This window comes from Aquila chrysaetos, chromosome 10, assembly GCF_900496995.4.
Source record: "Aquila chrysaetos chrysaetos chromosome 10, bAquChr1.4, whole genome shotgun sequence".
Lineage (NCBI taxonomy): Eukaryota > Metazoa > Chordata > Aves > Accipitriformes > Accipitridae > Aquila > Aquila chrysaetos.
Genome location: NC_044013.1, coordinates 564185 through 581579, shown reverse-complemented (window position 1 = coordinate 581579; position 17395 = coordinate 564185). Strand labels below are relative to the sequence as shown.

The following is a 17395-nucleotide window of genomic DNA, read 5'->3' as shown; positions in this document are numbered from 1 at the left end:
CGGGTTTTCTTGTCAAAGTTACTACCCCAAGCAGAGATCATTTATCACGTGAACAACAGACTTAGTCAACTTCCCTGCAATGGCACGAGCAATACGCCCGCACTGAAATCTGCGGCCGTAGCTCCATAAAGCGCAGCCAAGAAAGGACACACCGCAGCCAGACCCCATGGCGTGGAGCAGTTGAGGCATTAGCGCGGCGGGAGCAGTGCTCACGACAACACTGCAGCCGGACGCCCCACGGCATGGGCCTGGGGAGCGGTGGGCCGAGGGATGCCCCCCCGCTGCCTGACACGGGAGGGATGCTCAGTGCCGGCTGTGGAAATGCCGGTGCGGCTGCCCCAGCAAGGAGCCTTTCCTCCCCGAGTTATTGCAGAGCTGAGATTGCGCTAGGGAAGGAGTTAATTAAGCTTCACAGCTTCCCCTCTGACATCTCAAAGCATTTACCCACGTCATGGAGAAGTGGGGAGAGGTCTGTGCCAAAGCCCTGTTGACACAAGTGGGGGTTTCTCCCCTTGGGCCAATATTCACTTGTCTCTCTAGGGAAAGGGCTTTGACATCTGGAGACAGAAGCTGCCATGGAAATGCAAAATTTCATTAATTTCTTAACTGCATTATTTTTGCCGCCAGCCGTTGTTCCCGTCAGAGGCCGAGAGGTGTGGGTCCATGTCCCCTCCAGCCTGGCAGTGGCACACGGACGGGGGTGTCACTCAGCTGCCATTGCCCCGAGGTTGAACTTCATCCTCTCCTGGGGGGGGCACTGGGCAGGCTCATGAACAGCCCAGCCTGGATGGAGGCGGGAAAAGGGGAGAGGGGAACCAGCCCCTCGGGGGGACGGGACTGGGTGGTGTGGGCACTGCACGTGGCCGAGGGACGGGGTGTCCTGTGCCACGTCCTCCCTCCGGTTTTCCAGACCAACTGCCGAACCGGGCTGGGGGGGGGGGTCTGCCTCCTGCAGCCAGGGCCTGGGCTGTTTGCTGTCCTGGTGCCTGAATTCGTCATCACCACCAGCTCCGAGTTATGTGGCCTTGATGGGCAAAACCACCTTTCAGTCCGGCATTCTGCAGGAAGACACAATGTGAAGCACCTTATTGACACGATGATGCCATGCCTGTTGGAAAACACAAGAGCGGGGTACAGGACACTGTTCCCCCCCAGCCAGCAACTAAGCACCACGCAGCCACTCACTCACTTCCCCCCACCCAGTGGGATGGGGGAGAAAAATCGGGAAAAAAAAGTAAAACTCGTGGGTTGATATTAGAACATTTCAATAGACAGAAAGGAAGAAACTAATAATGATAATAATAACAATAATAAATTGACAATAATAATAAAAGGATTGGAATATAAAAGCGATGCACAATGCAATTGCTCACCACTCGCCGATCTACGCCCAGTTAGCTCCTGAGCAGTGATCCTCCCCGGCCAACTTCCCCCAGTTTATATACCAGGCATGATTTAACATGGTATGGAATAACCCTTTGGCCAGTTTGGGTCAGCTGTCCTGGCTGTCCCCCCTCCCAGCTTCTCATGCCCCTCCAGCCTTCTTGATGGCTGGGCACAAGCAGCTGAAAAATCCTTGACTTTAGACTAAACATTACTTGGAGCCACAACTGAAAACATCAGTGTTATCAACATTCTTCTCATATCTAACTCAAAAAACACAGCATTACAGCAGCTACTAGGAAGACAATTAACTCTCTCCCAGCCAAAACCAGGACACCCTGCGAGCACAAGGTGGGGCTCACCCCGGCACGCTCAGCACGATGCTCCCGCCCGGCTCTTCCCCAGCCTTCTCCCAAGCAGAAGCCTGTGTTTTACACTCAATTTGCTGGGAACCTAGTGGATACTCCACCCTTTCTCTAAGCAAGTGCTACTCCAATAGAGGCAAAGGGGATGAGGGATTTTGTGTCAGTTTTTAGGAAGCTGAAAGACTGGAGCCTGTCTAGCACCAAAAAGGAGAGCAGCTCTTTTTACCAACTAAAGCCTCGGCTCCTTCAGCTGGAAGAAAAAAAAAAAAAGGGCATTTGATGTCTTGTGTGCAGGCTGGTCCGCATAGTCTCCATTTTCATGAACCAAGATTTGAGCCAAGCTGTTCCAAATGACCCTGCAGAGAATGCAAAGCCGCCAAGAGCCGGTCCGTATGGCTGCCCTGGGCAGACTGAGCTTCGACACACCTGGGGAAACCCAGAGCAGCTCCCCAGTGTGCACCAGGAAGCCAGGCTCAGCTCATTAACATCAGCTCAACCTCATGTTTTTTCCACTGAAACTCAGACAGATACCCCCGGTCAGTGCGTTCTCACAGATTGAAAGAGAAGAAAAAAAACACGTGAGATTTCTATGACCCCAGCAGCACAAAACCAGCGGGTTTTCCCCTGCTCAGCTGCGCAGTGCCTGACCCGTGCCCCTGCACGCCAGCCTTGCCGCAGCAAGCAGCAGAAGTCACGGGAACATCACTGCACGGATTTTGCCTTTCTCCAGCTCATCTTCCCAGGGAACTTCCTCAGCTGTACAGACACCTGCTGAGTCTGCATTTTTTTTTTTTACTTGAGCTACACACTTCCCACCCAGCCCTCGCAGCCCAGACTCCATCCCACTGGTTGTCAGCCCGCACGGAGGAGCTGAAGCCCTGCAGCTGGGAAATGCCCCCTGCTCCTGCACCGAGCCTGGAGCCAGCCCTTACGGAGCAGGCACGTAGCTGCGGTCAGCTTTATATAGCTCCGTGTCTGGCATTAAACATTCATGCCCCTTATACAGCGAACAGAAAAACACAGACTATGACTGGCTCTAATGAAAATTTAATCATGGTGTGGTAGTGGGAGCTGACAGTGAGCCCCGGGAGGTGACAGGCAGAGGGGATTTGGATGCCTCGCAGAGCCGTGGGTCTGGGGGGAGACACCCCTGAGCAGTCCCAGTGCCCGCATCCCTCCGCATCGGCCGGAGCGCAGGCGGGTGAGGATGGGTGACCGGGAGGCTGAGCACACCGTGCCACAGACAGAGCTAGAGCAGATCGCCAGCAAAATTTCAGATCTAAATAAATGGAGAGAGATTTTTAGTTTCCATGGGTAAGATTTTTATTCTGCTTCATTATCACATGTTTTTAATTCCAGGTGGTTTTTTAGTATCATTTTTAAAGTTATGTTTTATTACAATACTTACATGAGAAAGGTCTTCACATACTCAGTAATGCAAGTACTACAGCTTTTACTCTTCCTTTCTTTTGGGGTTCTTTTCTGGCTGGTCTCCTGTTTCTTCATATGTTAGCAATACTTCTGTTGGGTTTTTTAAATTTGTATTTTATTTTCCCTTTTCAGTTTGGAAATCAGTAATACAACTCATCAGGTAACTGTTTGTCGAAAAGGTAACATTTTGTATTTGTTTAGTGGTTTTTGCAACTGTTCCACCAGGTTAGCATGTTGAGGAAATTGCACATCTATATGTGCAGCACAGCAGACAGTTTATGGAGATTTATTTCTTATGCTCCTCCTTTAAGAAACACGCATTTTCTTCAGGTATTTTAAAGGAATGTCTTCCTGATCTAAATCAAAGTGGCAGAGTAGTCCAACATAAATTAAGCTTTCTGTCTGAAAGTTACGGTTTTCATGGTCAGCTTTAGAACACGGGAAAAAAACAAGTTAAGGTCTCTTAAATGTAAGTATTTGGAAAACCTGCTGTGTCCTTTCGTTGGAAAGCACTGAAGTTTATTCCCTGTAATTCAGACAAACACAACATTACTTTATACTCCAATCATTAGCTTGTAGGGTCGTATCTGTAACAACCGAAAAAAGCTGGGAGTCAAACACACCAATGCTCCTGGCAGCACATCTCCTGCCTCCCCTGCCCCTCTCTAAGCTCATTGCCGGGTCGTTGTGCCCACTCCACTGGGAATACTGGGGCGGGGGGTAACTTCGGGCGCACGCGAGGCAGCAGCGTGGGATGATGCACCATCCGCTCCTCTCTCTGTCCAGCGAGGCCAGGGCAGCGCTGGCGATGGAGCACCCGGAGCTGGAGAGCCCGCGGGGCCGCGGCCATCTCACCCCCCCTGCGCCGTCCCCAGACCCCTCCTGGTCCCTCCAGACACGGGCGGCCAGCCCATCTCCTTGGAAATGGCAATGGTGAGCAGGCCTGCTGAATTAAGCATGAGCTGTAATTTAATCTCGTTAAAAGAAAGAAACTTGGGAACCTTACCTGGCCTTGCGGGAGGCTCAGAGCATTGCTGGGCTGAAGGCTGCAGCCTGCTGTTAGCTATAACAGAAGGATATAATTGCAATGATTTATTTATGAGACTTTTAAAGAACATGGTTGCAACACAACCTTAAAACTGATATACTATATTTCTCATTAGATAACAGGTCAAATGACAAAGTTTCCCTGCTCTTTGGTGCTTTCCTAGGGAATAGCCTCAGAACAGGAGGCAGAAGTTTGGGAGATCAGCAAGGTATTGCTACTCTCCCCCAAATACCTGGTTCCGAGAGCACTAGTGAGGGGTGCCTGCTGCCCCTATGAAGAGCCTTCACCAGAGGCTCGGGGGGGTTCTGCAGGTGATGGCAGAATGGGCTCGTGCCGGCCTTACTGCCCATGACCTCCCACACCAAACCAGTCCCCCGGCACTTCAGCACAAACTTAATGAAAACCTCAAGGGCTTTAATACCGGAGGTGAAAGCCTGGCCAGGGCTGCGCTACTGAACACGCATCCAAAAAGGTCCTGAAAAGATTTAGATACATAGCCATGCTTACCGTCAGCTTCACATGAATCCACCTTCTCCGGTTGATGACCCACTTGCACAAATCACCCACATCGGAGGCAAAGCAATTTTTAACAGGAAGAACCATGATGTCTGTTTGGTTTACTTTGCTCAGTGAATATGTCACACACCAAAATTAAAAATAATTAGGAAAAATGTTCCAGGTGGGCCCAGGCAGCGTCCACAGACTGGGGGTGGTGGGGGGTGAGGCCAGGAGGCAGGTTCACCCCCCCGGCCACCCGCACCCAGGCAGGTCCCTCACACCACCCAGTGAGAGAGGGAGGGGGGCAGCCGGGGCCATCACCCCCGCAGCCGCCCTGGTGAACAGCACCCGCCTGCCCTCCCAGCCATGTGCTTGTGTTAAAAGTACTGTAAGTGAAACTCACCGATACACTTAGAGATTGCAAGCATCTCTATTTTAGGTGGAAGCCACGTGATTTTTTTTGAACTTTCTCTTTTAATTCAGCTGCCAACCCGAAAGCTGGCTGTGCATGCCTGGATGGGTCCTGGACACAGGACACGCTCAGCGATGGCCGTGCCTGCCCTCCGAGGAGGAGGCCACAGACAAACCCTCCTCTGCCTCCCACCAGTGCCCAGCCGCCCCAGCCACTGCTGCACAGGCACCGTATAGAGGGGTTGCACAGGCAAACGTAGATGTTTAATTCTGTCCCCAGATGTGCCGCTGATGACAGCGACTGCCTTGCCCAGGTCTTCCCCAAAAGGTGTAGCGTATCCAAACGTAAATTATTTACACACTGCAACTGTACTTCACAGGTGTGGTTGAATGCTGAGTGAAGTAAATGACTGAATTAACTGCAAACATCACCTTTGCTTTGAAATTATGGAGCCTGCTTCTCAGTAGACGATTTTACACTGCTCTGGCCGTGAGCACACATGCCGAACCTGTATCCCGAGGCCCCTCTGACATTAAAGATCCTCTATGATGCTGGGATGTGAAGGTAGCCGAATCCAGCCCGTCTTTCTCCTCCTCCGCAGAGCCTGCGAAAGCTGCTATTTGGAAACGTGTTCCACGTCTTCACCTGTGAATGGACAAAGGCATACTTCAGGTTTCGCGAGCCATACTCTGACCTGGCCTATGCTTTGGAGGCAGGAAAGGTAAATGTTGCAGCGCAGCAACTGGCACCGTCTCCTCAATGTCTCAGACACTTGTGGGAGCTGGCAGCCAGCGCTGGGTGCCTCAGCACTGCACACGCCTGCTCCCCACGCTCTGCACGCCTGCATTCTGCACGCTGCATGCCCGCACCCCACACCCGCACCCCACGCACTGCACGCCTGCACCCCACATGCTTCACACCTGCACCCCACATGCTTCACACCTGCACCCACGCTTGCACCCACACTTGCACCCCATGCTCTGCATGCCTGCAACGCCACGCTCTGCACCCCATGCTTGCATCTCACTCTCTGCACACCTGCACCCCACGCTCTGCACGCCTGCACCCCATGCCTGTACCCTACGCTCTGCACATGTGCACCCCGTGCTTGCACCTCACGCTCTGCATGCCTGTACCCCACACTCTGCTCACCTGCACCCCATGCCTGTACACTAGGCTCTGCACGCCTGCATCCCACACTCTGCACGCCTGCACCCTATGCTCTGCACATCTGCTCGGCTGAGCTTTCTCCACAGGGGCTTCAAACTGCAGCCACACTCCAGAGCTGTCCTGAGCAAAGCTCCAGCTGCCCTCGCAGTGGAGATGCTGAAATGTGCCTGGAAGCGGGATGAACTGTCCTGATCCAGCAGCATGCTGCAGACACAAACTTTAAATACCATGGTATTAAATGCTTCCAAGGTGAAGGCTCAAGACAGAAGCAGCAGGTTGCTGTATGTGGGCACAAATAAGTGGTACTTGCCTCGTTTTGGGGGGAATTAGAGTTACCTACTTCTTACTGCCCCACCTGGAAATCAAACAGGTGAGTTTACTTACATTTTCGTTTACTGAAAGAGGGAGGTTTTCTTCTTCCTTATTTACCATCATAATACTGGCCCCCAAAAAGCAGAAGCCCCCAAAAAGAAGAAGATACACACTTAAAATTGCAAATACCCTTAACCCTCCAGGAGGCTAAAATGCTTTTTACAAATGCAGGTGAAACTCTCTGGGTTCAGAGGCTCTGTGGTTGCAGAGAGAATGACAGCCCTTGATGTGCGCAGCCAGCATGGCTGGGAGCAGGCATGGTCACCCTCATGCACTGCCCCACGTCAGCCCCACACTGCCTCAAGACCCTGGTCCCTTTGCTGTGAGGCTAAAGGAGAGAAAAAATAAGCCATGGTGCTTCTAGGCATACGTGATAACCTGGAGCTCGGAGCCCTTCCCTGCGGCTGCAGCACTGCAAGGGAGGGACCCCTGCCCGGGACCTCCCCTCCCCAGGAGCACACAGGCAGGGCCGCCCTGGAGTCTTTTCTTGCAGAAAGGCTTCTTGGTTTTAGGCACATAAGACCTTTTTCAATTTACTTTTCCATTTACCTCAGGAGCTGTCAGCAGCACTTCTGAATTCCCATGGAGAAAAGATAAATTACCCTCCTGACACTGACAGCAGGATGGCTCATGCTGGCCAGGGATTGCTGCTATTTCCCGGAGACTGACATGCTAGTTCAGGCTCCTTAGCACTGGGGAGTGTTTTCTTTCTGTTTCTAGGGGGGAACAAGAACCATTCTGATGGCTGTACAAGCACACATCATCAAATACCTGCTTTTCGTAAGAAACACAGAATATACTCACCTGGAAAGGTAAGAAGCTGACCCTTCCCATGGGACATATGGAAACTCTTTCCTTGCATTATTTGGACTAAGATAGACTAGCACCAGCCTCTAAGTTCAACCGAACTAGACCCAAGTTCAGGTTTGCGGCTGCAGGCGGGAATTTGCACGCAGGAGCAAAGCCTTGTCCGTCTCCCAGGCAAGGCTTTTTCCCACCAAAACGTTTGGTTTTGTAACGGCGGCGCTTGCTCCCTCGTCCCACTCCCCGGTGCCGCGGTCCCAGCCTGCGGCAGCACATGGGCAGCGTCGACGCTGCACGGCTGCTCGCCAGGCTGCCGGCCGACGCCGGCCCCGGGTGCCGAGCGCCCCGTGGGCAGCGTTGGGAAGGGGAAGGCAGAGCTCAGCCCTGGGTGCCGGGGACGCCCACGCGGCAGCCCCAGCCGCGATGAAAGCCCCCGCGGCAGACGCATCGCTCCCAGCGCGCGGGAGGCGCGTCCGCACCAGCAGCGGCGCCAGTTGAAGGACGATGGGCACGGCTCGACGCGCAGCTGCCTCCTCCACAAATCCCCTCGGGTCTTTGCGTTCCCACCTGTGGCTGCACGGTCCTCCCAGCCACCGGATACCCCAGGCAGGGCAGGACCTCTGGGGTCCAATCCAGCCCTCCCTGGGAAGGGGCCCGTTTCACACTCAGGTTCAGCCTCGGGGCTGGGGTGTCTCAGCATCCCCGAGGACGGACCCTCGCCACAGACCCCCCGGCCCCCCACCCCTGTCTCCTGCACTGCAGGCTGTGCGGGATAAGCCGGCAGGAGCAAGGGGAGGCGCTGGCTGCGGCCCTGGCAGACACCCTGTGGGCAGCAGGAGGAGGTGGGAGAGCGGTGGTCTGCCTCGTCACCGCAGCTGTCCACGTTATGCCAAGCCGAGACTACACAACCGACAACTTCACGGAAAGAGTGAGTACGAAAACGCCTTCTGCAAACAGGATTTTGTTTAAAGACATGTTTGGCCTGAAATTTCTCAAGGAAAGCAACGTCAAATCTCATAAACCTCTTCCCTAACTCACGCTACATCACAAATTGTGAGCACTTTAGACCCGCGTCCCAGCTGCAGCCCGTAAGACACTTCTGCCTCCTCGCAGAGGCTTTAGGTGAGCCCAGAGGCTGCCATTCCCTTTCATTAAAGGCTGATCTTACTTCTCCCGTAAAAAGGAGAAAGCAGTTAACGTAAAGCTGTTCCACTAACTCTTTGTATAGAGCTGAACTCCTCAGTTTAGGAAGGGGCAGAGTAGACTCTTGCATTATTCTTTCATTTGTCTAAAGGAAACACTGGATTAAAAAGCTCAGCTTTTTGATATAATTAATGTCTCCTTTACAACATCTTCCCCTACGCTCGTGCCCGACAGATCCAGCTGTTTGAGTTCTCTGAGAAAGCAGCAACTCTGGAGTTCATCTTTGACCATATAAACTGTGTAAGTATGGGATATTTGCTTTATTCTGGTTATTTTTTTGCTTGCTTACATCTTATTTCCCATTCAAAAGTAGACCTCATGGAGATCAATGGTATCACCTTCAGCAGGACATTCAGACTGTTAACATAAAGTTAGTGCATGGATCAGTTTTAACTTTTCCTATCCTGCTCCCACTAAAATCCCTGGGACTTCACCCACCGATAGCAGCACTCTCAGTCCACAAATGCTGAGTAAACAGCAGCAGCATTTTGTACATTACACAAATACAAAATACAGTTCCTTGCAACTTTAGCAAAAATCTGTGAAAAAAAGTGTACAAAACCAGTTTAGACAATGACTGGAAATTTCTTCTTTCTTATTTTTTTTCACCTGATCCTATTCAACAATATTAGTTACAAAATCTTCCCAGAATAACACCTTATTCATTTGGTTCAACATAGTCACCTAAGGTTGTATTAAAGCAGAGGAATTGTTTTAATTAAACATCATATACCTGCCATAATTCCTCCCCTGTGATTACTTATTTCTTGTTCCAGTTCAAAGGCGAAGGAAGTCATGGAGTGATCCTATTTTTATACAGTTTAATTTTCTCTAGGACACTTGCAAGGTATATTTCATTTTTAAAACATTTTCCTCTAGTTTAGTTACATCTTCTGCAACGGTCTTTTCCTTGTTTTACTTAAAAGTCCATTCTTAGTCGAATGTGGAGAAGCAGCTGTCCAAGAGGCAGATGCAGCTGGCTGGTTTACGGCTACAGATAATTGTACATCCCGAGCATCTGCCTGCACATCCAGGAGCAGGCAAGGAGGGGCAGCAGAGAGGAGAGAAACCCTCTGCATACACAGCAAAAATAACGCACTGTGTAAAACCAGGAGTTATCCCACTGACGGCAATAGTCACCGTCACAGTCAATTAAACTTAAACAGGAAAATCACAAGAAGTTTGTTTAAACACAGAAGAATTCTGCCAGTGTGACTATGCTGGCAGAGGTGACTGATACGGTCTTTCTAAACCTGATGTAATTAGATTTGGGTAAAGATGCTTTAGAAACGTACAGAGGCATATTTATACCAATAGAAACCATGATTTATACTAATGTGACACTATGATAGCTATTTAGCAAAAAATTGCACTGCTACTTCAAATAGTTGTGTTCAGGCTACACCTGGGTGTAACAGAGGCCTTTCAGCGGTAATTGCAGTGAGAGACATCCCGGCTCCGTCTGCAGGGGGTTTGAATCTGACCCCGAATTTGAATTTTAATGGGAACAGATCTGAAGTGCAAGAGCTCCAGCTGAGCATAGAACTGCTGTGTCAGGATAGCACTACTGTGGCAACAGCAAAGAGAAATAAAGGAGTCTTCGGAATTTCCTCATCTTTCCTGTTAATCAGACAGGGATGTACAGCGACCACCTCGGGCACCAATCCGGATGCTGCCATAACACTTTGTGCTTGGTCATACAGGGTCCAAGAAGATTTAGACTGCGCAGCAACTCCTCTGTTAAAATTCAGTTTTGGAAACATCACCTGTACACAGGTAAGATTAGCCTCATTTCTCAAATTTTCTTCTTTTACTATCATTACATTTGATTTAGGAAAAAATTCTCTCTTGTTACTCCAATGAAAAAAAAGCATAAGGCCACAGAGCAATATTTTGCAAATTTTAATCGTGACTGTCCATTTACAAAATGGATGACGATGATGATAATAACAATAATAAAGCCACAGGTAGTCTGGCGTTCCTCTGCTCGCGACAGGCACGACAGAGCTGGGAGCGGGACGCCAGCTGCCGTTTTGCAGAGGCCTTTTGCTCCGCTGCCTCGTGGCGTGACCGTGGGCCGTTTCCCCGCAGGCCGTGCTCAGCCTCCTCCTAACGGGGCGAGCGAGCCCGCACCAGCTCGATGGCGGCCAGGAGCCGGGTCCCAGCGGCGCGGGCGTCGAGGCACGGCAGCAGCGGGTCCCGGTGGGCTACCTGCGCTGGGGCAGGGCGCAGGCGGAGCGGCAGGTGAGAGCTGGCACGGCCCCGCGGCCGGGGGGGCCGTACCCACACGCCAGACGCCACGGCTTCGGGGACAAGGACGGCATTGAACGCCGGGCTTCACCCCCCTCTGCCCAGGTGTGCCCTCGGCTGCGGACGCCCCGGCTGCCCGTCTGGCTGTGCGGCATCTCCGGCAGGCACAGCGTTCTCTTCGGCACAGACAGCCTGCTCCTCTCCGACTGGAAAAGGGAGAGGGTCTTCCACCTGTACTTCTACAACGGGCAGCAGGAGCAGACGACAACAGCCCATCTAACGATAGGTACGCACCGAGCTTGCCGGGGGAGGATATGGGGTATGGACCTCGCATACGGACCATGCATAGAACCCTGTATGTGTACAGCTAGGTGGGTCTACTTACACTACAATTCGATGTTCTGTATTTAATGTATACATACATACACTGTATACATTAGTAACCTTTCCGGAAAGTGAGGAGCCTCCTCCAAACAATAGCGTAAAAAGACACGAATAAAAACCTGGCTTTGAAAGGACCCTGGCCATTTTGGAAGGCGTAATGCTCTCAAGCAGGCGGCCCATTGCTGGGAAGAGCTATAGGAGTGTTTTCTATAGAGTAATAACTCCCGAGTCCCTGCATAAAGTCCAGTTCAATGCCACCTGCCCCGCAGCCCCCAGCCGGCTCCTGGGGACGGTGGGTGCTCAGCACCGGGCGAAGCTGAGGCCATGCCATCCTCCAGTGCTGGGGATGAGCGGGGCTCCGGCGGGCAGGCGCTGGGTGAGCTGCCAGCGGGACAGAGTCCATCCCACCCATCGAGCACGCAGCAGGGGCGGCCACCGGGCTCACCTCCCCGGGCGCAGAGCCCGCAGTCTCGTCCCATGGGGCCCACTCAGGACTTCGCCATTTCTTCCCCTACTCCCCGATGTGGCCAAAGAGCTTGTATTGGGGAAGGGACAGTTTTTCAGGACACAAGATGCAGCTGGCACTTCTGCATTAAATACTTGATACGGATGTCCTGTTTAAAACCGTGTTTCATCTTCCGTTGCTGTTAAGCCCCCATCAGTCCAATATGAATGCCCTGCTGACTAAGTGTCCTAGAACAACTAGCAGGAGAAGGAAAACCCACAGACACCCACCCCTCCCATGGGACAAATCCCAGGAGAGAGTGTTCCTGTAAGTGCAAAGTTTAAATAAAACAGGAAGCAGAATCGTTTCATGATTAATTCCAAATTTGTAATAAACCTACTTCTAATGCAGTGATGCTGGCATGCAGGATGGGTTAACAGCCTGTTTTCAGCATCTGACTTAGACTTAAGTTGGTATTTTCCTGCCCAGCAGCCAGGTGCCACCATGGCCCTTGCTCCCCTCAAGTTTTAAATCCACACCAGGAGGAGTGAACTGCTCCTTGTAGTATCGATTGGGTTGCAAACCAGGCTGCATGCTTAGGATGTGAGTTTCTTGTTTCTCTGTGCCACTGTGCACCATTTACCTTCACTTTGTGAACGCCCAGGTCCTTTACCTCGCTCTCCTTTCACTACGGCATTTAAAGTAAAGTAAGAAACTTGAAAACATCACACTAAAGGCTGAATTTGCAGGAAAGAAGGGTGAATCGAGATTCACAGTCATGATAGGCAGCATGGCCACAGATAAGGATGTGCATATGTGTTCAGAAAACAATATGCAAATGTACCCTGCAAGGAATCGAGAGCTGTATTTATAGCACCTGAATTTCCCAAGATGGGGGCCCACACAGCAGGGGGGGCAGCCCCCACCAGCCAGGGGAGGCCGAGTCAGCACTGCCCCGAGCTCCCTCCTGGGGCAGGGTGGGCAGCACACCTGCAGCAATCCAGCCAGTTCTGCTTTTAACCTTTACGGAAACTTTTTTGAGGGGGGTTGGGTTTTTTAGACTTTTTTTTTAACTGCATTTCCTTTTCAGACACTCATTCGCATCACTGGGAAGAGGACCAAAGTGAAGACCCAAGCGGCCCAGAGAAGAGGCGTCCATCCGTGGAGATGGCAATCAGGACCAAGTGGGCGGGCGCGACTGTCAGCTGGAACGGGACAGACCCCTTCTTCTGAGGAGTCCCCGCATCTCCCACTCGCTGCTGACTCCACCAAACACTGTGGTCTGGAGGAGAAAAAACACTTTCACCAATAAAACAGACTTCGGCGCCTGGAGTGCTGTGAAAGCCTGCGCCCCTGAGGAACAGTCACTAGCAACACTGCCTTACTGCACACATTTTCCAGGTGGTAGGATGCAGGTTCTTCTGCTTCCCATGACAGCTGGCAGAAAAAGGAAAGAGAGTGGGAATTTGCCTTCCTCCGTGCCAGGCAGAGATGTTAGAGAAATCAAGGTGTCTCTTGAGTGCTGTGGAAATGAAATTGATATTGAGTGTTGACAATACTGTGTGCATCTAATTTATTTAATCCAGTGTGTGCAACTAATTTAGCTGTTTGTAACGAGTAAGGTTTCCTCCCAGCTCCCTGCAGCTGTGACTTCTGCAGCCGGGTCTCTCTCCTGCTTCAGAGACAGCTCGAGTGCAGACCCCGGCTGGGTTGGCTCACAGAGCTACCCTGCATCCCACGCACCAGCAGGGAAGCACAGCTCGTACACGGGGACCGAGGCAAAAGAAAGTCTCATGAGGTGCTCCTTGCTGTGATTTCAACAATTTTACAGACTCTGAGTGTGGCCAAGTCCTGGCACCTGTGGCAGCCTGGCGAGCGTGGGCAGGGCACATCGCTCCTTGCTCACGTTAACCACTTTCCACTTCCTTTTTTATAGACATCACCCAAAAAAGACCTATTAGTCATACCAAAATGTGTGTTGCTAATGACAGCTGTACTGAGAACAACAACCCTTTCTGCAAGCAATCCAGAAGTTTGGTTTAAATGATTTGGTTTGAATTAAAAAGTGGTCACAACCAGCCTGAGATTCAGCCCAGCCAGGGCGAGGAGCCCACTGGTGAGCAAGCTAACATGGGGTCTGCGCTTGTCATTGCCCCCCCTCCTTCAATTTCTGCTGAATTCAGAGCTCCCCCGAGCGCATGGCATCCCCGCTGCAGAGCTGTGGTTCAGCCGAAGCACTGCAGCCCCGCGGCACCCGCAGCCCCGGTGACACCGTGACAGGCGTGCCACTGCCGCCCAGGCACGGGCACCACGCAGAAGGGCCTGGGGCAGGGCTGGCAGCACCCAAAAGCTGGGGGGCATTGGCGAGATGGCAGCCCCCAGTGCTGGCTGCGGAGCTACCAGCAGAAGCCAGAGCCAGAGGGTGCTGGCAGGTGACAGGCAGCCTGCCTGCAGGCAGGAGGGCACCCTGTGCCCCCATCCCACCAGAACCTCCTGCCAGACTGGGGAGGACACGCTGCCCACCCAGTAGCACCGGGGGCTGCCCGCGGGGGCTGCCCGCTGACTTTCCTGGCAGGTAGGGAAGATGTCAGCTCTTCCCTGCGTGGATGTGCCAGCATCTGTTAAGTCTCAGCTGGGCGCTGCCGCGTCCCTCCCAGCCACCCACCCACCGCCCTCCCCATCCCGGCCACGCAGCTTCAGAAAGTGGTGGAAACGTCCATCACCCGCAAGGTCCCTCTCCTGCACGGACCTGGTCGCGAAGGGCGGTGGGCTCTGAAGCTGCAGAGGAGACAAGCAGAGCTCATGGCTCCATTTACCACTGTTTTACAAATCACCTTTTTACTGCAAACAATTATTCCTATGGCAGAGACACAGTAACCTACGGCGTTGCAGTGAGCCAGGCTATGGTTATCTCCAGAGACCAGGGTCTTTTTTAGCAGAGGATCAGTAACCGGGGAAGCCGGTGGCGGCCTCATACCTTTCTGGCACTTATTCGACCAGCTCAGAGTCTGACTTGTGCTTCCTCATTTATTCCAAGCAGAAGAAATGGACTCTATTCAGAGCATCTTTAAACCAGACACTAACCTTCTAAAAACTATTGTGTACATTATTTATTTAAGAGGAGTCTTTGGGGCTGCTGAAAAAAAGTGGGATAGCCACATTCTGACCTTTAAAAAATATAATTATATATATATATACCTTAAATAACATATTTTTAAATTACCCTGTATTATTGAAAGCACAGAAAAAACATATTTTATTTGTATAAACATCCACACCGTTCCAGTCTATTTGTGAAAAGGCTCTTATTTTTCCTCTTCCCTATACCACAGAATATATAATAAACCACAAACCAAGTAAGAGGTCTTCTCCAAGACCACAGGACTATTCTGGCCTTGTTTTCATGCCAGGCCGTGGGATCAGGGCGGGAAAGGACTCAGCACTCCAGGATGCAGACGAGAATCTCAGGGACTGTTAACTTTGATTTTCTAATCTCAAAAGAGACACTCATATGCCTATGGCAAAGTTTCTCAACAGCTTTTACAACCCAAGTTTCCCATTTTGTTTTGATAAAACCTACAGATAAAAAAGAGGGAACTTCCTCAAAGCCTTAATAACTCAGTAGTCTTTTTTAGTCTATACATCATACAGCCATATAATTTCTAGAGAAAATGGTACAAATGTCTCAATTATACCATGTCTGAATCTATTAAACATTTTTTTTCCCAGCAGTTAGTTATCAAGAGTTTCGCTTTCTGTTGTGAATTCAGTTTTAACTGGAACCGGTTTGGTAAGATATTGGTGAAGATTTTAAGTGTAATTTTATTCCAAGATGTCAAAATACTGTCGTTCTTTGACAGTGGTTGTGGTGGTTTTTTTTTTAAACTACTCAGTGTAACTCGCAAATCTTTCCTTAGTGCCATCTAACTTCTAGGGCTCGTGGAGAGACGGCTCTCAGGCTTCATTCAGTGCAGTGCTTGGTTCCTATAAAACTCAGCAAGAATTCAGGTGCTCATTCCCATTTGTGCTTTTGTGGTGAGGTCCACCCTATAATCTTCTTGATTTGCACCTTATATAAAGTGCAAGGCCTTTTCATTACACCCGAATGCACGGTGCATTATTGAATGATTTCTCAAAACAGCAAAAGAAAACAACCTGTAAAACACTGTCAGGAGAACTGTATACAAAAGGATTTTTTCTCATTTCTTGGCCTGTGCCATCTTGCAAGGTTTAATGGAACTTTAGAAACCTGACAAAAAAAATCAGACTTCAGCTAATAAGGCACCTCCTTTTTAATGGAAGTTGAGTACAGATAGTGCCTCAATTGAAAATTTTGTGAGGCCCGGAGTCAAGAATGAGTCACACAGCCGCACATCCTGATGGGTCTCTGACAATAACACCGCTTTAGTGAAGTGTTAAAAATGCTCAGTGTGGGTACCTTGGAAGAAAGCTTCACTCATTTAAGGACAAGGATCCTCGGAGCCAAATAGCAAGAAGAACTCTTGGGAAAATAATGTATGTGAGAAAAACTTGCCCATTTTGCTGACAGGGAAAATAACCTTATATGATGGAGCTCATTTCTGGTCACCCTGACTGGATATGCTGCACAGGGGCACCGGGCTGGATTTTGTACAGGAGAGGTGAGAACTGCATCTCCACCCAAAGCAAGGAGAGCCGCGACATCACAGGGGCCAGGTGAATATTAAACAACAAGCCTACACACAAATATGCCTTTTTTAACGATGACTCCACCACCTACGAGCAAACACTCTTCTTTATTCCTCGATCTTGCTATAATAGGAAGGGGATTTTGGAAGATTTCTGTCCTGAGACTTCAGCGTCATCACTTCTCCAGTGAAGTTTATACCTGGGGAACGAAAACAGCCCAACTTCTTTCCTTGTCCGGTCCCCACACGTGAAACCAGAACTAAGAAAATATCTCATTCTAAATAACAAAGAGCCCAAAACACTTTTCATTGTTCTTTCTCACATTTTTACCACTGCAACCTATGCCGTAAGCACCACATTGGCCTGCGCCCAGCTCTCCTAATGCCCGCTCCCATTTGCAGGAGTCACCTCCATTATCCTGGTGCCATCCCACGGGTCCATAGCCACGCGTGCTGGCGGGTGCGATTCTCGGCGGCGACCACCCACCTACTGAGAAGTCAAAGGCAGCCCCTGAGGGGAGATATCCCTCGCACCTACCTCTGAGGGAGATGTCCCTCGCACCCCCGAGGGGAGATGTCCCTCACATCCGTGAGGGGAGATGTCCTGTGCATCCATGAGGGGAGATGTCCCTCACATCCGTGAGGGGAGATGTCCTGTGCATCCATGAGGGGAGATGTCCTGTGCATCCGTGAGGGGAGATGTCCCGTGCATCCATGAGGGGAGATGTCCCTCACAGCCCCGAGGGGAGGTGTCCCTCGCACCTTCCCGACTCCCCTCGCAGGGCACCCCACGCTCCGCCAGCCCACGGACCGGTCACCACCTTCCTCGCTCGGAAGGCTCTGGGTACGGAACGACAGGCGCTTAATTACTGCCGACAACGACAGGCGTTCAATTACCGCGGACAGCTCCTCTTCCCCGCGCAACCGCCCCCCCGCCCCGCCGCGCTCCCTCCTCCTCCTCCT

At 51.1% G+C, this 17395-nt stretch overlaps 1 protein-coding gene across 3 annotated transcripts; it reads left to right on the top strand.

Moving 5' to 3' along the window:
* Positions 1–2839: 2839 nt before the first annotated feature.
* MINDY4B (MINDY family member 4B) lies at positions 2840–12998 on the top strand. 3 transcript variants are annotated; one of them, XM_030028316.2, is made up of 12 exons: positions 2840–3062; positions 3312–3339; positions 3966–4112; positions 5739–5858; positions 7400–7491; positions 8246–8411; positions 8861–8926; positions 9463–9533; positions 10390–10462; positions 10778–10930; positions 11042–11222; positions 12856–12998. In XM_030028316.2, exons 1-12 carry the CDS (start codon positions 2956–2958, stop codon positions 12996–12998), a joined length of 1347 nt encoding a protein of 448 aa, XP_029884176.1. In that variant the 5' UTR covers positions 2840–2955. The 3 variants fall into 3 exon arrangements, with proteins under 3 accessions (XP_029884176.1, XP_029884177.1, XP_029884178.1); XM_030028317.2 differs by lacking the exon at positions 10778–10930; XM_030028318.2 differs by lacking the exon at positions 9463–9533 and having other exon boundaries at positions 12856–12964.
* The last annotated feature ends 4397 nt before the right edge of the window (positions 12999–17395 follow it).

What these genes read in the sequence shown, in the direction of transcription:
- MINDY4B (XM_030028316.2), top strand. Translation starts at nt 2,956, where the DNA reads ATGGGTGACCGGGAGGCTGAGCACACCGTGCCACAGACAGAGCTAGAG. An exon ending in TCTCCTTGGAAATGGCAATG is followed by an intron (nt 4,113 to 5,738) that starts GTGAGCAGGCCT and finishes CCTCCTCCGCAG; the next exon opens with AGCCTGCGAAAGCTGCTATT. An exon ending in TCTTTGACCATATAAACTGT is followed by an intron (nt 8,927 to 9,462) that starts GTAAGTATGGGA and finishes TTCTTGTTCCAG; the next exon opens with TTCAAAGGCGAAGGAAGTCA.